General features: G+C 39.7%; 1 protein-coding gene across 1 annotated transcript in view; it reads right to left on the bottom strand.

The window, feature by feature from the left end:
* Positions 1–1,739: 1,739 nt before the first annotated feature.
* Positions 1,740–20,163, bottom strand: part of LOC142761324 (uncharacterized) — a 40,749-nt gene continuing 22,325 nt past the window's right edge. The window contains exons 5-10 of the mRNA XM_075864511.1: positions 18,831–18,932; positions 14,342–14,443; positions 10,102–10,203; positions 5,639–5,740; positions 3,667–3,820; positions 1,740–1,872 (exon numbers count right to left, since the gene is read on the bottom strand). Coding sequence (XP_075720626.1) covers positions 1,801–1,872; positions 3,667–3,820; positions 5,639–5,740; positions 10,102–10,203; positions 14,342–14,443; positions 18,831–18,932 — 634 coding nt within the window. The 3' untranslated portion in view covers positions 1,740–1,800. The remainder of the gene's footprint in view (positions 1,873–3,666; positions 3,821–5,638; positions 5,741–10,101; positions 10,204–14,341; positions 14,444–18,830; positions 18,933–20,163) is intronic.

The following is a 20,163-nucleotide window of genomic DNA, read 5'->3' as shown; positions in this document are numbered from 1 at the left end:
AAGGGGAGGTGGGGGGAGCTGTATGGCACTGTCCACAAGGAGGAGGTGGGGGGAGGGTTATGGCACTGTCTACAGGGAGGCTGCATGGCACTATCTACAAGGGGGGGGGGCTGTGTGTGGCAGCCAGGGGAGGGGGACATTATACTGTGTGGAGGCCACTAAGCGGACATTATACTGTGTAGGGGCACTACAGGGGGCAATATGCTGTGTGTGGCACTTAGTGGGCATAATACTGTGTGGGCACAATTCTAGGACAAAATACTGTGTCCTTGAAGGTGTTATAATATATTATTATATTGTATGAGGCACTAAAGAGGCTTTATACTGTGGGGGGGGGGCATTATACTTTTTTATGGGGCATTTTTTTATGATGGCGGTGGGGCTCCGAAAGATAATTTCACATGGGGCGCCATCTATCCTAAGGCCGGCCCTGGTCATAGTCTGCGGGAGCAGCTGGGACGCCCCTCTTCTATGATGTAATAGGGCATATGGATATTGCATGTTTATATGTGTAATGTCGACTGAACAGCTCTCACTTAAAGGGGTTATCCACTTTTTATTTTTTGTATTTATTTAAAGAATAAAAAATCAAAACCGTTTTCTGATATATATTTATGTATTTCAAATTCTCCTCACATACCTTTCTTATCAGTGTAGTTGCCTTTGTCTAAAAAAATAAATAAATGGTATGGTATACAGATTAGTCCTTAGAAATGTATCCATAGGTGAATGGACTAAAGATAGTCGCAGTCATCTGACCCCTGACATTCATGTAACACCGTCCAGGTATATAACAGGTTAATAAAAGGTTATTGAGGAGCAGAAGTTGTACAGTATTTCTACCTCCCGCAACATCTCATCATGTCTGTCGGTGGCTGTGAGGAGCAGCTCTTACATTCTTCTCACTGTCTCCTTTGTGTGTTGTTTTTTTTTTCCAGTTAACTTTATTTTACAATATGACAACATCCCCTAGAGACGGGCAGCCATTTTATAAATTATCTAGAGACTGTGAACACAGGCACAGTGAAGCAGTTGTTTATCATTATTCCACCATTACTCCCATTCACTTAGCCCATGAATGTGTCCTCTATGTCCTCTATGTGGCCCCATGTGTGTCATGTAACCCTGTTGCTCCCTGAACGTTGGGGAGGGGGGGGGGGGGTCACATGACTGATGCCATGTTTAGTTATATTCAGTTAGCCTGTGGATACACTAGGCTTCGTTCACATCTGCGTCAGGGCTCCGTTCCCACTGAGCTTTCCGTCGGAACGGAGCCCTGACTGACACAAACGGAAACCTCTGAACCCGACACAACCCCTGCACTACTGAGACAAATGGAAACCATTGGCACCGGATCAGTCACCATTGAAATTAATGGTGATGGAAACGGAAACCTCTGGTTTGTGTCAGTCAGGGCTCCGTTCCGACGGAAAGCTCCGTTGGAACGGAGCCCTGACGCAGATGTGAACGAAGCCTTACATAGGACTAATCTGTGGGCTATAGGATTCCACTGTGACAGGGCCTCATGCACTATAACAAATGTATGTGAACAGAATTCGTAATACATGTATTTTAGAAAACTCTGATTTCCTATTCCGCAAATAAATAAAAAACGGACAACCTCTTTAAAGTTATATTATTTGCCAATGATTTGCAAAGTGATACACATCTTAATTATCCACAATCCGTTTTCCTAATAAAATCATTTTTACCATGGTTATAACAAAGCATTCTGTCCATTTAAGTGCTAAGCAATCTTATTTACTCCTCATCCAAAAATTTTACAGCAAATGTCATCTTCTATTTTCCATCATTGATTGGTTGCTCACTTTCTTGAGGAATGACTATGTCCGTAGGATCCGGCGTCTCTGTCTTCATGAAAAAAAAAAAAGAACATAATAGACGCTAGCTATCAGACTGTCCACAACATTGCAAAAATTCATCTAAAACAAAAGCTTTATGTATATCTATCTATAGTTAGTCTATATTAGGCCCTGTTCACACAGTTATTTGCCGCAGTTTTTGTGTCGGAAACCGGCGCAAAAAACGTCCGAAATCGCCTCCCATTGATTTCAATGGGAGGCGGAGGCGTTTTTTTTTTATTTTTATTTTTGTTCTCGTGAGCGGAAAAAAAGGCTTGCGGGAAAAAGCAGCAACATGACCTTTCTTCAGGTGCTTCCATCTCTGAACTCCGATTGACATCAATGGGAGGCAGATCTTCATCCTTCAGGACGCAAATACAATTGATTACTGCCTATGGCTGAACAAAACCAGCGTCTGCAGGGGGCAGAGTAACTTGTGAGGGTCCTCTGATTGGCACTGGGGTCACATAACAGGCCAATTAGCCTGCAGAGGAAGCTGATAAATTATTAGGGCTGGGTATCGGTGGGATCTTTAATGCAGTTGTCTCTAACCGTGGCTCTTCAGCTATTGTTTTATTATAGTTGTAGTGTTGGATATACCCAGAAGTGACCAACTTGCCACAAATAATGGAAGACAACAGCAACAATCGTCCAGAAACTAACAAAATATCCCAGAAGTACATGCAGAAAACTGCAGGCCCCTTCCAGATATAATCAATTTCAGTGCTCAAGTTTATTTGGGTTATGCAGCCATACAACGCTTCAAACCACCAGAAGAAATCTTGGTCGTGCAGTCCTCCCCCTACTTCCAAGTCTGTCTGCAATTATATATAGAATATAACCATCGATAAATGGTCAAAATGCATCTGCTAACTGTGGTAAAACGATGCCATTTTGCCACAATTTTCACGGTTAGTGACAAAAAACGCATTTTGAACGCGGTGTGAGAACCCACCCTCAAGCTGGTTCCTACCAATCCTGAGTATATTTTGTAGGCCTAGGCCCAAGAGAGAGGTAATTCTTTTGTAGTATAGTTATAATATTTAGTGTATGGATCAATCTGTAAGAGGTCCCTTGTCGTGGCAGGTGGGCTTACTCAAATTTATTAAAATGTGCGCTAAGAACCGCACATTTGAAGTACTATATATATATATATATATATATATATATATATAATATATATGTAGAGGTAATGCAATTTACAATCATTAATCAAAAAACAACCAGTGTTTGCATGTATCTAAGTGTCCACAGAGTGCTGCTGCGTCTTTGTTTGCATGAACCCAATAGAGATGCTGTGGTGGGACCGGAGTTCAACTAAATGAGCTAAAATTCCCCAGCAGGAATGGGAGGACGGACACTAAAGGGGTTGTCTGAGATTACAAAAGTCTTCGCATTCTTTGCAGAAACAGCGCCACTCTTCTTCATGGACTGTGTCGGGCATAACAGCTCAATAATAAAGCCCATAGACAAGTGTTGCTGTTTCTGGAAAAAAATGCAGACCTTTTTTTTCATCTCAGACGTCCCCTTTAAAATGATTAGTTTTCGACTACAATTGTTGCTGCTATGGGTTCTGTGTGAGGCACAGTTACTTTTTCACATAAATGATATGGACCTTGTATAACTTTGTTCATTGAATATGTTTAATAATGATTTAAAAACTGTTCTAGACTTATTTAGGTCTGTCTCACTGAATGTTTATTTTTATATTAGACAAATATGTAATAATAAGGGAAGGGGATAATAACTTCTCCTCTGCGCTGTCTTTTATACATGAATAATAAAGTAATAGTAAAGACTTTACCGATTCCGGGTCTTCAGTACTCTCATAGGATTCCCAGGTTTCTATATATTCTACCTGTTTCTCCTCAATCATCTTTTGCTCTTCTTCTTCTTTTTCTTTTATTATGTCGTCTTCAGATACTGGTACATCTAAGTGTACACTTTGCTCCGGATCACTAAGATAACCATAGAAGTATAACACAAATTATGTCATTGTAAACTTCCTGGGCTCGGACAAAACGTTATAAAGGGTCACACAAAGATAATGGGGCAGATTTATCAATATATTGACGTCAGCTTTAGGTAGAGAATATTTATGAAGCTACTGCTCCACTTTTTCCAACACCTGAATGTTTTCAGTGAAGCTTTTCTACTAAGAAAAGTGTCGGAATACAAAGCTGGTTCCCACCATTATAATCCTTTATGTCCTCAGAATTGTGTATCTTTTTTGTTGGTTTATTTATTATAAAAAGGGTAAAGTATAGATTGCAACCCCTTTACAATAGAGATGCCTTATATTAAATCCGGGTCAACACAATTTTTAGTCATATGACCTGTTTGCATATACTGAAGTGTTTTGATAAATTGGCTCCTGAGTTTATGTTAAGGTGGTTATACACATTAGATAAATGTTGGTCGGGCCCACCGATTTTGGCTGGACTAACTGACCATCTAACGTGTATGGCGGTGTCCCAACTCTTCCCGAGCGTACATGTGTATGAAGTAGTGGCGGTCAGGAGGAATAGCGGTCAGACAAACAAGCTATCTAAAGTATATGGCCAGCTTTACTGTTTCACTTATCTACAGCTTTCGCATTTTCTTTTCATATAGTAATTGTGCTATAAAGGAAATTACGGAAATGAACTATGAATGGAGCTTGTGTGTGCAGACTTCACCACATTGCAAAGTCAAAATAAGTTAATGTATGATTAAAGAGGTTTTCCACTTTGGCCAATTTCTTTTTGTTGGAACGGTCTTGCGACAAGATTACAGGACTCCCAGAGGCCAGCTGAAATATGTGGGGAAACCTTGCGACCCAGAAATTCTCTGCAGCACCACCGCAGAGGAAATGAAGCTTTTACTGTTCTCATTGAAATCAATGGGCTGTCCACGTTAAGCATGGACATGTCCAGTCCTCCAGAGTGAGAGACACTCTTTGTTTGCTCTCTCTAGTCTGGCTAATACTAAAGTCCGTTCCAAGGTTTATCGGACAAGATGTAGTTTTCATTGGTAGTATTTTGGGGCACATGGGACTTATTGATTAACTTTAATTTTATTTTTCATGGTGGGAATGGGAGAAAAAAAGGAATTTTGCTATTGTTTTTTGCGGGGTTTTTTTTGGACGCCTTTCACCCGGCGGTTTAATTCATGCGTTAACTATCACGATTGCGGTGATACCAGATATGTGTATGTGACTTTTTGGGGAAAAAAGTGGTTTTATTTTTACAGTAATCAATTTTTTTATTTTTTTCATAAAATTTATTTAACGGTTTTTATATTTTGTTTTTTTGTCTCACTAGGAGACTTCACCGGCGCGACCTGCGGATCACTTATAAAATGCTTTGGTATACTTAGTATACCAAAGCAATATTGCCTGTCAGTGTAAAACTGACAGGCAATCTATTAGGCCATGTCTCTGGCAAAAATATCAAGGAATCTGTAAAATGCCCTAAGAGATCTGTCTAGGAGACATGTACCATCTAAATTCTGCTATTAATCTTGAAGTCTTGAAACTTGCGAAGGAAATTACCAGCAGGTTAACATATACACAACACTACAACAATATTGGTCATTTTCAGAGAAAACCATTCGAATTGATTTGACTCTACTGGATGTGGCCATAGAACTTCTCAGTATTTCCTAACTCAAAAATTGTACTAGATGCTTCATTATCGGCTGTTATATAAATACATCATCAATCAGTTTGGTATTGTAATGTAATCTTTTATTATTCTCTTATCAGTGTCTCATGCCAATAACAGCAATCATGTTACCTGTCTTCACAAAGTACGATGTTCAGATCAGTTTCTTCCTGGTCGTCTGTCACTGTTTGATCCCCCGGCTGGTCTGGAACCTCATCTTCTGATATGTTTGTACTGTAAAATCATCATGGAAATATGTTCACAGGGGCATTCCAAAATAAGAAAGAAAATATTGTTTGCATTATGTTTGTTTCTCTTACATCCAAGACTGCCTAGTATTACGATTCCACACAGATAAAGCATCTTAAAGGTGCCAGTTACATATATAAGTGAAGTGCACCATGTCAGCGAGCAGACTAATAGTAATGTTAATCCTATTATATCAGCCGGGCTGCTCAGCACTTATTACATCACACAATCGTGTGTAATCGGGAATGGCAAAAATGTAATTTTTTTAATGCCCTGCAGCAAAACCACATGTATAACAAGTTATCTTTGGTGCAATAATGGTGAAGTCTCACTTATACAACTATCATACTTTTGGCTAATGCGTGAATGAAGCCTCAGAAAGTTAGGCCCCATGGACACGACCATGCACGTGATTACGTGCACGGATTTCTGTGGACAGACGTCCGCTTTTGCGGGCTGTGCTTCCATGATAAACTATAGGACCACAGTCCGTAAAATAAAAAAAATAGAAATAGGACATGTCTTATTTTTTATGGAAGGTTTCTACGGCCCAGACACCTTCCCGTAAATATACAGGAAGGTGTGTCAGTCAGCCATAATAGTAAATGGGTACGTAATTGCGAACAAAAAATAGGGTCGTGTGCATCGGACCTTAGTAATACAATACCTTATAATAAACTGGACCAAGTATGGTCACATAGGAAAAGACCAAACAAACTGTAAAACAACACTCGGCTGTGGATCAGACTTAACTACAGCTTTCGCATTTTCTTTGCATATAGTAATTGTGCTATAAAAGAAATTACAGAAATTAACTATAAATGGAGCTTGTGTGCGCAGACTTCACCACATTGCAAAGTCAAAATAAGTTAATGTATGATTAAAGAGGTTTTCCACTTTGGCTAATTTCTTTTTGTTTGAACGGTCTTTCGACAAGATTATTACAGGACTCCCAAAGGCCAGCTGAAATATGTGGGGAAACCTTGCGACCCAGAAATTCTCTGCAGCACCACCGCAGAGGAAATGAAGCTTTTACTGTTCTCATTGAAATCAATGGGCTGTCCACGTTAAGCATGGACATGTCCAGTCCTCCAGAGTGAGAGACACTCTTTGTTTGCTCTCTCTACTCTGGCTAATAGTAAAGTCCGTTCCATCTTCAGACTTCCCTAATAGGGTGATTGAAACTGGATTTTCTAAACCAAATTTAGGGTCCCCATAGCACACCATTGCATTTTTATTTTTTCTTGTTGGTTTACATTTTGTAATAACTGTATATAACACTGTTCGAGCACTTTATGTGGAACCTCTCACTTATCACCATCTGTGGATACAAAGCTTAGCACTAATCTCCCTCTTCCCAAGCTTGTCATTGTTGATAAATACTGCTGCCTATGAGGGTCAATATGTCTGTAGCAGCATGTGGCAGCTAAGAGTAGGAATGAAGACCTGGGAGGGTCCCATAATATGCCAGCCCCTCAGTATTGGCATTAATCTTCGTCAGCCCAGCCGGAGCATTCATTGATCATCTTATCTCTGAACTTCTCTCTATACAGTACCATGGCTCAATTACATGTCCCGTGTCTCGTCCCCATACTGGGTGGTGAAGTGTAATTGAGCAGTGGTCCGCCACTTCCCAGTGTGATGCTCGTCAAGGTAATGTAGGAATGCCCATGCGCCTGAGCAGACCCCCTTAGTGCTTTGCCCCAGATCAGTTACTGTGGGTGCTATGGCAGTAGTTCTACCTATAAAAAGTACAATGCCATCCATTGTTTCCTTAACACAGCCACAGCAGAAAATTTTACTTTTTAGGGATACAATCGCAATTTGGAAATGAATAAGAAAGAAATATGACCTGACTATCTATTTTGATGTAAATACTAATATAGGAGCCCATCCGGGGGTTAACCTAATAACTGATAAATCTACACGAATTATGTGGTTAAATAAGGGCATAAAATTCCCAAAAGATATTATAAGTAACACAGGTACATTTTTGTATTTTGCAGAGACTCAGAATTAATGTAATTTACCTACAGCTCAGTATTTACAATACATAAGGGTCTGTAATTCCGTAAATTAATTGGCACAACTAGAAGAAAAAATAAAGATAGGGGCGAAATTTAAAGAACTGATGACAATAGGGGGAAGTAGAAATAAAATCTCTAATATATATGCAAAATTGAATGAAATTATGTTTAAATCCAACGTAGAAGATTCCATTTCAAGAAAATGGACTAGGAGCATGGGAATAACATCTATGGATGATATTTAGGGATGTATAATTAACCCCTTAATGACCAGGCCATTTTGTGCGTTAATGAACAAGGATTATTTTTTGTTTTTTCACTGTTGCATTCTAAGGGTATGTGCACACACACTATTTACGTCCGTAATTGACGGACGTATTTCGGCCGCAAGTCCCGGACCGAACACAGTGCAGGGGGCCGGGCTCCTAGCATCATAGTTATGTACGATGCTAGGAGTCCCTGCTACTCCGTGGAACTGCTGTCCCGTACTGAAAACATGATTACAGTTGTCCTGCAGAGAGGCAGGGACTCCTAGCATCGTACATAACTATGATGCTAGGAGCCCGACTCCCTGCACTGTGTTCGGTCCGGGACTTGCGGCCGAAATACGTCCGTCAATTACGGACGTAAATAGTGTGTGTGCACATACCCTAAGAGTCGTAACTTTTATTCCGTCGACATAGCCGTATAAGGGACAAGATGTAGTTTTCATTGGTAGTATTTTGGGGCACATGGGACTTCTTAACTTTAAGTTTATTTTTTATGGTGGGAAAGGGAGAAAAAAAGGAATTTTGCCATTGTTTTTTGCGGTTTATTTTTTAGACGCCGTTCACCCAGCTGTTTAATTAATGCGTTAACTATCGCGGTGATACCATATATGTGTATGTTACTTATTTTTTTTTTACACTTTTACTAAATAAAACTACTTTTTGAGGAAAAAAGTGGTTTTATCTTTACAGTAATCTGTTTTTTGGTTTTTTTCATAAAATTTATTTAACTGCTTTTACATTTTGTTTTTTTTTGTCTCACTAGGGGACTTCACCATGCGATCTGCTGATCACTTATATAATGCTTTGGTACACTTAGTATACCAAAGCAATATTGCTTGTCAGTGTCGAACTGACAGGCAATCTATTCGGCCATACCTCTGGCATGGCTTAATAGACAGTTGCTGAAGGAAGGCCTGGTGCCCCTTTTAGGCTCCCGGCTGCGATGGAAACCCAACGGCGCCCCACGATTTATTTGCGGGGGCGCCGATGGGGTGGCAGAGGGAGCTCCTTCCCTCTGTCAAACACATTAAATGCCGATGTCGCTTTTGACAGCGGCATCTAATGGGTTAAACTGCCTGAAAGGGAGCGCGCTTCGATTCAAAAACTGTAGGGAACAAGCATGGAATCAGATTCCACTTGCTTTCAATATATCTTTGCAAACATATGATCAGGATTCCTCACTATATTCCCCAAAATGTAATCTATTCAAAGCTGATATTAAATAACAGTAATTCTGTAGCTTTTGAAGAAGGCTTGGCCGGAGGGTTAGGGCAGGTTTTTTTTTAAATGATTAAATACATATAGAAAGGAGGGAGAATGGAGAAATTTTGTGATGTCAAGTACATGCTATAATCTATGTGTGATCTGTTTGTACGATCTATCTTATATGAATTTATGTTGAAAACTGAATACAATTTATATTTAAAAAAAACAAGCCACAGGACAAGTTCTCTTTAGATGAAGGCCAATGCTAATAGGTGTAATTGCACCCAATGTTCCCCTGCCCCAAGTGCCAGGGTTGAGCCTCAAACCTCTCACTCTTTATAGAGAGGTCTCTTCCTATTTTTAAGGTCTCATGGCTGGAGGGAATTGTATAGTAGGACTCACTTATAAAGGGACATGTGGCAAGTCATTTTCCAGTCCTTCGATAAGCGCTTTAGAGGAGATTTAAGTGGATGCAATTGGTTCTAATTTAAAAAATATCAAGGAATCTGTAAAATGCCCTAGGAGATCTGTCCAGGAGACATGTACCATCTAAATTCTGCTATTGATCTTGAAGTCCTGTAACTTGCCAAAGAAATTACCAGCAGGTTAACATATACACAACACTACAACAATATTGGTCATTTTCAGAGAAAACTATTCGAATTGATTTGACTCTACTGGATGTGGCCATAGAACTTCTCAGTATTTCCTAACTCAATAAATTGTACTAGATGCTTCATTATCGGCTGTTATATAAATACATCATCAATCAGTTTGGTATTGTAATGTAATCTTTTATTATTCTCTTATCAGTGTCTCATGCCAATATCAGCAATCATGTTACCTGTCTTCACAAAGTACGATGTTCAGATCAGTTTCTTCTTGGTCGTCTGTCACTGTTTGATCCACCGGCTGGTCTGGAACCTCATCTTCTGATATGTTTGTACTGTAAAATCATCATGGAAATATGTTCACAGGGGCATTCCAAAATAAGAAAGAAAATATTGTTTGCATTATGTTTGTTTCTCTTACATCCAAGACTGCCTAGTATTACGATTCCACACAGATAAAGCATCTTAAAGGTGGCAGTTACATATATAAGTGAAGTGCACCATGTCAGCGAGCAGACTAATAGTAATGTTAATCCTATTATATCAGCCGGGCTGCTCAGCACTTACTTATTACATCACACAATCGTAATACTAAGCAGTCACCCCTTCTTAAATGGTAGGTGTGTAAACGGGAATGGCAAAAATTTCATTTTTTAATGCCCTGCAGCAAAACCACATGTATAACAAGTTATCTTTGGTGCAATAGTGGTGAAGTCTCGCTTATACAACTATCATACTTTTGGCTCATGTGTGACTGAAGCCTCAGAAAGTTAGGCCCCATGCACATGACCGTGCCCAGAATTACGGGCATGGATTTCCGCGACAGTCGTCCGCATTTGCGTATTTCTGTTTTTAAATGATTAATAAACGTATTATAACATTTTCTAGGATTCTCAGTAGGAAATGTGTGACAAATAACACCACAAGTTGATTTAAAATACAATGACATTGACAGATACTGTATATATTATACTTGGCTTAGAATCCGACTGAGAAATCTCTGTATGCCTCTCTATGAAGGTAGATGCAGCAGAGGTACAGTAGGGCCTCATATACCTCTATGGATAATGCATGGGTGATCATGTAATACTTGGTCATAGTCAGGGCCGGCCTTAGGGGAGTGCGACCTGTGCCATTGCACAGGGCGCATCACTCTAGCAGGTGAAAGCGGACGCTACGCTGGCTTCCTTCCCCTGCTTGTTTCAGAAGCACCCATGCCTGGTGACTCAGCAGCTTCCTTTCCACCCGGGCGCTTCTTCTCTCAGTGGCATCACTACCACTGTAGCAGCCACAGCGGCTGCTAGTGGTGCCGTCGGCTATGAGGGTGCCCCCCTAAACTATATGGCCAGCTTTACTGTTTCACTTATCTACAGCTTTCGAATTTTCTTTTCATATAGTAATTGTGCTATAAAAGAAATGACATAAATGAACTATTAATGGAGCTTGTGTGCGCAGACTTCACCACATTGCAAAGTCAAAAGAAGTTATTGTATGATTAAAGAAGTTTTCCACTTTGGCTAATTTCTTTTTGTTGGAATGGTCTTTCGACAAGATTATTACAGGACTCCCAGAGGCCAGCTGAATTATGTGGGGAAACCTTGCGACCCAGAAATTCTCTGCAGCACCACCGCAGAGGAAATGAAGCTTTTACTGTTCTCATTGAAATCAATGGGCTGTCCACGCTAAGCATGGACATGTCCGGTCCTCCAGAGTGAGAGACACTCTTTGTTTGCTCTCTCTAGTCTGGCTAATACTAAAGTCCGTTCCATCTTCAGACTTCCCTAATAGGGTGATTGAAACTGGATTTTCTAAACCAAATTTAGGGACGCCATAGCACACCATTGCATTTTTATTTTTTCTTGTTGGTTTACATTTTGTAATAACTTTATATAACACTGTTCGAGCACTTTATGTGGAACCTCTCACTTGTCACCATCTGTGGATACAAAGCTTTGCACTAATCTCCCTCTTCCCAAGCTTGTCATTGTTGATAAATACTGCTGCCTATGAGGGTAGCCCATCCGGGGGTTAACTTCATAATTGATAAATCTGCACAAATTATGTGGTTAAATAAGGGTATAAAATTCCCAAAAGATATTATAAGTAACACAGGTACATTTTTGTATTTTGCAGAGACTCAGAATTAATGTAATTTACCTACAGCTCAGTATTTACAATACATAAGGGTCTGTAATTCCGTAAATTAATTGGCACAACTAGAAGAAAAAATAAAGATAGGGGCGAAATTTAAAGAACTGATGACAATAGGGGGAAGTAGAAATAAAATCTCTAATATATATGCAAAATTGAATGAAATTATGTTTAAATCCAACGTAGAAGATTCCATTTCAAGAAAATGGACTAGGAGCATGGGAATAACATCTATGGATGATATTTAGGGATGTATAATTAACCCCTTAATGACCAGGCCATTTTGTGCGTTAATGAACAAGGATTATTTTTTGTTTTTTCACTGTTGCATTCTAAGGGTATGTGCACACACACTATTTACGTCCGTAATTGACGGACGTATTTCGGCCGCAAGTCCCGGACCGAACACAGTGCAGGGGGCCGGGCTCCTAGCATCATAGTTATGTACGATGCTAGGAGTCCCTGCTACTCCGTGGAACTGCTGTCCCGTACTGAAAACATGATTACAGTTGTCCTGCAGAGAGGCAGGGACTCCTAGCATCGTACATAACTATGATGCTAGGAGCCCGACTCCCTGCACTGTGTTCGGTCCGGGACTTGCGGCCGAAATACGTCCGTCAATTACGGACGTAAATAGTGTGTGTGCACATACCCTAAGAGTCGTAACTTTTATTCCGTCGACATAGCCGTATAAGGGACAAGATGTAGTTTTCATTGGTAGTATTTTGGGGCACATGGGACTTCTTAACTTTAAGTTTATTTTTTATGGTGGGAAAGGGAGAAAAAAAGGAATTTTGCCATTGTTTTTTGCGGTTTATTTTTTAGACGCCGTTCACCCAGCTGTTTAATTAATGCGTTAACTATCGCGGTGATACCATATATGTGTATGTTACTTATTTTTTTTTTACACTTTTACTAAATAAAACTACTTTTTGAGGAAAAAAGTGGTTTTATCTTTACAGTAATCTGTTTTTTGGTTTTTTTCATAAAATTTATTTAACTGCTTTTACATTTTGTTTTTTTTTGTCTCACTAGGGGACTTCACCATGCGATCTGCTGATCACTTATATAATGCTTTGGTACACTTAGTATACCAAAGCAATATTGCTTGTCAGTGTCGAACTGACAGGCAATCTATTCGGCCATACCTCTGGCATGGCTTAATAGACAGTTGCTGAAGGAAGGCCTGGTGCCCCTTTTAGGCTCCCGGCTGCGATGGAAACCCAACGGCGCCCCACGATTTATTTGCGGGGGCGCCGATGGGGTGGCAGAGGGAGCTCCTTCCCTCTGTCAAACACATTAAATGCCGATGTCGCTTTTGACAGCGGCATCTAATGGGTTAAACTGCCTGAAAGGGAGCGCGCTTCGATTCAAAAACTGTAGGGAACAAGCATGGAATCAGATTCCACTTGCTTTCAATATATCTTTGCAAACATATGATCAGGATTCCTCACTATATTCCCCAAAATGTAATCTATTCAAAGCTGATATTAAATAACAGTAATTCTGTAGCTTTTGAAGAAGGCTTGGCCGGAGGGTTAGGGCAGGTTTTTTTTTAAATGATTAAATACATATAGAAAGGAGGGAGAATGGAGAAATTTTGTGATGTCAAGTACATGCTATAATCTATGTGTGATCTGTTTGTACGATCTATCTTATATGAATTTATGTTGAAAACTGAATACAATTTATATTTAAAAAAAACAAGCCACAGGACAAGTTCTCTTTAGATGAAGGCCAATGCTAATAGGTGTAATTGCACCCAATGTTCCCCTGCCCCAAGTGCCAGGGTTGAGCCTCAAACCTCTCACTCTTTATAGAGAGGTCTCTTCCTATTTTTAAGGTCTCATGGCTGGAGGGAATTGTATAGTAGGACTCACTTATAAAGGGACATGTGGCAAGTCATTTTCCAGTCCTTCGATAAGCGCTTTAGAGGAGATTTAAGTGGATGCAATTGGTTCTAATTTAAAAAATATCAAGGAATCTGTAAAATGCCCTAGGAGATCTGTCCAGGAGACATGTACCATCTAAATTCTGCTATTGATCTTGAAGTCCTGTAACTTGCCAAAGAAATTACCAGCAGGTTAACATATACACAACACTACAACAATATTGGTCATTTTCAGAGAAAACTATTCGAATTGATTTGACTCTACTGGATGTGGCCATAGAACTTCTCAGTATTTCCTAACTCAATAAATTGTACTAGATGCTTCATTATCGGCTGTTATATAAATACATCATCAATCAGTTTGGTATTGTAATGTAATCTTTTATTATTCTCTTATCAGTGTCTCATGCCAATATCAGCAATCATGTTACCTGTCTTCACAAAGTACGATGTTCAGATCAGTTTCTTCTTGGTCGTCTGTCACTGTTTGATCCACCGGCTGGTCTGGAACCTCATCTTCTGATATGTTTGTACTGTAAAATCATCATGGAAATATGTTCACAGGGGCATTCCAAAATAAGAAAGAAAATATTGTTTGCATTATGTTTGTTTCTCTTACATCCAAGACTGCCTAGTATTACGATTCCACACAGATAAAGCATCTTAAAGGTGGCAGTTACATATATAAGTGAAGTGCACCATGTCAGCGAGCAGACTAATAGTAATGTTAATCCTATTATATCAGCCGGGCTGCTCAGCACTTACTTATTACATCACACAATCGTAATACTAAGCAGTCACCCCTTCTTAAATGGTAGGTGTGTAAACGGGAATGGCAAAAATTTCATTTTTTAATGCCCTGCAGCAAAACCACATGTATAACAAGTTATCTTTGGTGCAATAGTGGTGAAGTCTCGCTTATACAACTATCATACTTTTGGCTCATGTGTGACTGAAGCCTCAGAAAGTTAGGCCCCATGCACATGACCGTGCCCAGAATTACGGGCATGGATTTCCGCGACAGTCGTCCGCATTTGCGTATTTCTGTTTTTAAATGATTAATAAACGTATTATAACATTTTCTAGGATTCTCAGTAGGAAATGTGTGACAAATAACACCACAAGTTGATTTAAAATACAATGACATTGACAGATACTGTATATATTATACTTGGCTTAGAATCCGACTGAGAAATCTCTGTATGCCTCTCTATGAAGGTAGATGCAGCAGAGGTACAGTAGGGCCTCATATACCTCTATGGATAATGCATGGGTGATCATGTAATACTTGGTCATAGTCAGGGCCGGCCTTAGGGGAGTGCGACCTGTGCCATTGCACAGGGCGCATCACTCTAGCAGGTGAAAGCGGACGCTACGCTGGCTTCCTTCCCCTGCTTGTTTCAGAAGCACCCATGCCTGGTGACTCAGCAGCTTCCTTTCCACCCGGGCGCTTCTTCTCTCAGTGGCATCACTACCACTGTAGCAGCCACAGCGGCTGCTAGTGGTGCCGTCGGCTATGAGGGTGCCCCCCTAAACTATATGGCCAGCTTTACTGTTTCACTTATCTACAGCTTTCGAATTTTCTTTTCATATAGTAATTGTGCTATAAAAGAAATGACATAAATGAACTATTAATGGAGCTTGTGTGCGCAGACTTCACCACATTGCAAAGTCAAAAGAAGTTATTGTATGATTAAAGAAGTTTTCCACTTTGGCTAATTTCTTTTTGTTGGAATGGTCTTTCGACAAGATTATTACAGGACTCCCAGAGGCCAGCTGAATTATGTGGGGAAACCTTGCGACCCAGAAATTCTCTGCAGCACCACCGCAGAGGAAATGAAGCTTTTACTGTTCTCATTGAAATCAATGGGCTGTCCACGCTAAGCATGGACATGTCCGGTCCTCCAGAGTGAGAGACACTCTTTGTTTGCTCTCTCTAGTCTGGCTAATACTAAAGTCCGTTCCATCTTCAGACTTCCCTAATAGGGTGATTGAAACTGGATTTTCTAAACCAAATTTAGGGACGCCATAGCACACCATTGCATTTTTATTTTTTCTTGTTGGTTTACATTTTGTAATAACTTTATATAACACTGTTCGAGCACTTTATGTGGAACCTCTCACTTGTCACCATCTGTGGATACAAAGCTTTGCACTAATCTCCCTCTTCCCAAGCTTGTCATTGTTGATAAATACTGCTGCCTATGAGGGTAGCCCATCCGGGGGTTAACTTCATAATTGATAAATCTGCACAAATTATGTGGTTAAATAAGGGTATAAAATTCCCAATAGATATTATAAGTAACACAGGTAAATTTTTGTGTCTTAAAGAGACTCAGAATTATTGTAATTTACCTACAGCTCAGTATTTACAATACATAAGAGTCTATAATTCCTTAAATAAATTGGCACAACTAGAAGATAAAATAAAGATAGGGGCGAAATTTAAAGAACTGATGACAATAGGGGGAAGTAGAAATAAAATCTCTAATAGATATGCAAAATTGAATGAAATTCTGTTTAAATCCAACGTAGAAGATTCCATTTAAAGAAAATGGACTAGGAGCATGGGAATAACATCTATGGATGATATTTATGAAAGTACAATTAACCCCTTAACGACCAGGCCATTTTGTGCGTTAATGAACAAGGATTATTTTTTGTTTTTTCACTGTTGCATTCTAAGAGTCGTAACTTTTATTCCGTCGTCATAGTGTATAAGGGAGAAGATGTAGTTTTCATTGGTAGTATTTTGGGGCACATGGGACTTATTGATTTAATTTAAGTTTATTTTTTATGGTGGGAAAGGGAGAAAAAAAGGAATTTTGCCATTGTTTTTTGCGGTTTATTTTTTAGACGCCGTTCACCCAGCTGTTTAATTAATGCGTTAACTATTGCGGTGATACCATATATGTGTATGTTACTTATTTTTTTTTACACTTTGACTAAATAAAACTACTTTTTGAGGAAAAAAGTGGTTTTATCTTTACAGTAATCTGTTTTTTGTTTTTTTTTCATAAAATTTATTTAACTGCTTTTACATTTAGTTTTTTTGTCTCACTAGGGGACTTCACCATGCGATCTGCTGATCATTTATATAATGCTTTGGTACACTTAGTATACCAAAGCAATTGTAAAGGATCTGCCATACACAGCTTCTGTGTCGACGCCCGTGGTTAATCAGTCTGCACCTGCTCCTAGGTCTGATAGAGTGACTCGATCTGCTACCACTCAGGCTGGTAGGGTCAGGAATGGGAGAACCTATCACAGCCTGGCCAGACGGTTCTAGCTCCCGCCCTCGGTCTATTTATACCTTAATTTCCTGCTTGTCTTTGCCTGTGATTCTTTCCTGTTTCCTAGCCCTGCTGCTCCTGCTATTATTATTGACCTTGCTTCATTTTGACCTTGGCTTTACTGACTACGCTCCTGCTCTGCGTTTGGTACCTCGTACACTCCTGGTTTGACTCGGCTAGTTCACTACTCCTGTTGATCACGGTGTTGCCGTGGGTAACTGCCCCATTTCCCTTAGCTTCTGTGTACCCTTGTCTGTTTGTCTGTCGTACACATGTTGAGCGTAGGGACCGTCGCCCAGTTGTACGCCGTCGCCTAGGACGGGCCGTGCAAGTAGGCAGGGACTGAGTGGCGGGTAGATTAGGGCTCATCTGTCTGTCTCCCTACCCCAACATTACAGCAATATTGCCTGTCAGTGTAGAACTGACAGGCAATCTACTAGGCCATGCCTCTGGCATGGCTTAATAGACAGTTGCTGAAGGCAGGCCTGGTGGCCCTTTTAGGCCCCCGGCTGCCATGGAAATCCAACGGCGCCCCACAATTTATTTGCGGGGGCGCCGATGGGGTGGCAGAGGGAGCTCCCTCCCTCTGTCAAACACATTAGATGCCGCTGTCGCTTTTGAGAGCGGCATCTAATGGGTTAAACTGCCAGAAAGGGAGCGTGCTTCGATTAAAAAACTGGAGGGAACAAGCATGAAATCAGATTCCACATGCTTTCAATATATCTTTGCAAACATATGATCAGGATTCCTCACTATATTCCCCAAAATGTAATCTATTCAAAGCTGATATTAAATAACAGTAATTCTGTAGCTTTTGAAGAAGGCTTGGCCGGAGGGTTAGGGCAGGTTTTTTTTAAATTATTAAATACATATAGAAAGGAGGGAGAATGGAGACATTTTGTGATGTCAAGTACTTGCTATAATCTATGTGTGATCTGTTTGTACGATCAATCTTATATGAATCTATGTTGAAAACCTAATACAATTTATATATTAAAAAAAAACAAAAAACAAGCCACAGGAAAAGTTCTGTTTAGATGAAGGCCAATGCTAATAGGTGTAATTGCACCCAATGTTCCCCTGCCCGAAATGCCAGGGTTGAGCCTCAAACCTCTCACTCTTTATAGAGAGGTCTCTTCCTATTATTAAGGTCTCATGGCTGGAGGGAATTGTATAATAGGACTCACTTATAAAGGGACATGTGGCAAGTCATTTTCCAGTCCTTCGATAAGCGCTTTAGAGGAGATTTAAGTGGATGCAATTGGTTCTAATTCAAAAAATATCAAGGAATCTGTAAAATGCCCTAAGAGATCTGTCTAGGAGAGATGCTCCATCTAAATTCTGCTATTGATCTTAAAGTCTTGAAACTTGCCATGGAAATTACCAGCAGGTTAACATATACACAACACTACAACAATATTGGTCATTTTCAGAGAAAACTATTCCAACAGATTTGACTACTGGATGTGGCCATAGAACTTCTCAGTATTTCCTAACTCAATAAATTGTACTAGATGCTTCATTATCGGCTGTTATATAAATACATCATCAATCAGTTTGGTATTGTAATGTAATCTTTTATTATTCTCTTATCAGTGTCTCTTGCCAATATCAGCAATCATGTTACCTGTCTTCACAAAGTACGATGTTCAGATCAGTTTCTTCCTGGTCGTCTGTCACTGTTTGATCCACCGGCTGGTCTGGAACCTCATCTTCTGATATGTTTGTACTGTAAAATCATCATGGAAATATGTTCACAGGGGGCATTCCAAAATAAGAAAGAAAATATTGTTTGCATTATGTTTGTTTCTCTTACATCCAAGACTGCCTAGTATTACGATTCCACACAGATAAAGCATCTTAAAGGTGCCAGTTACATATATAAGTGAAGTGCACCATGTCAGCGAGCAGACTAATAGTAATGTTAATCCTATTATATCAGCCGGGCTGCTCAGCACTTACTTATTACATCACATAATCGTAAAACTAAGCAGTCACCCCCTCTTAAATGGTAGGTGTGTAAACGGGAATGGCAAAAATTTCATTTTTTAATGCCCTGCAGCAAAACCACATGTATAACAAGTTATCTTTGGTGCAATAGTGGTGAAGTCTCACTTATACAACTATCATACTTTTGGCTCATGTGTGACTGAAGCCTCAGAAAGTTAGGCCCCATGCACATGACCGTGCCCATAATTACGGGCACGGATTTCCGCGGACAGTCGTCCGCGTTTGCGGGCTGTGCTTCTATGATAAACTATAGGAGCACGGTCTGTAAAATAAAAAAAATTAAATAGGACATGTCTTATTTTTTACGGAAGGTTTCTATGGCCCGGACACCTTCTCTTAAATATACGGGAAGGTGTCAGTCAGCCATAGAAATGAATGGGTCCATAATTGCAAAACAAAAATACGGTCGTGTGCATCGGACTTTAGTAAAACAATACCTTATAATAAACTGGACTAAGTTTGGTCACATTGGAAAAGATATAACAAGCTGTAAAACAACACTCGGCTGTGGATCAGACCATTTACAGATTTATGAGGGAGCTGAATACAGATATAATGTGTAAAAAAAATTATAAACAAAATCTTTATTTCTAAACCAAAATTTGAAGCAAAGCCTCACCTCTTGTTATCCTCTTCAGTAATACCTTCATCTTTTTCATTCATACTTTCAGTTTCCGAAAGCTTAGAACCTCCAACTTGATCATCATCAATATTTGGCATCTCATCCCTAGAGTGAAATAAGAGAATAATAAAAGATTACTTTACAATACCAAACTGATTGATGATGTATTTATATAACAGCCGATAATGAAGCATCTAGTACAATTTTTGAGTTCGGAAATACTGAGAAGTTCTATGGCCACATCCAGTAGTCAAATCTGTTGGAATAGTTTTCTCTGAAAATGACCAATATTGTTGTAGTGTTGTGTATATGTTAACCTGCTGGTAAT

Source organism: Rhinoderma darwinii, chromosome 4 (genome assembly GCF_050947455.1).
Source record: "Rhinoderma darwinii isolate aRhiDar2 chromosome 4, aRhiDar2.hap1, whole genome shotgun sequence".
Lineage (NCBI taxonomy): Eukaryota > Metazoa > Chordata > Amphibia > Anura > Rhinodermatidae > Rhinoderma > Rhinoderma darwinii.
The sequence above is the reverse complement of the archived record's forward strand: the minus strand, read 5'-3'. Positions and strand labels throughout refer to the sequence as shown.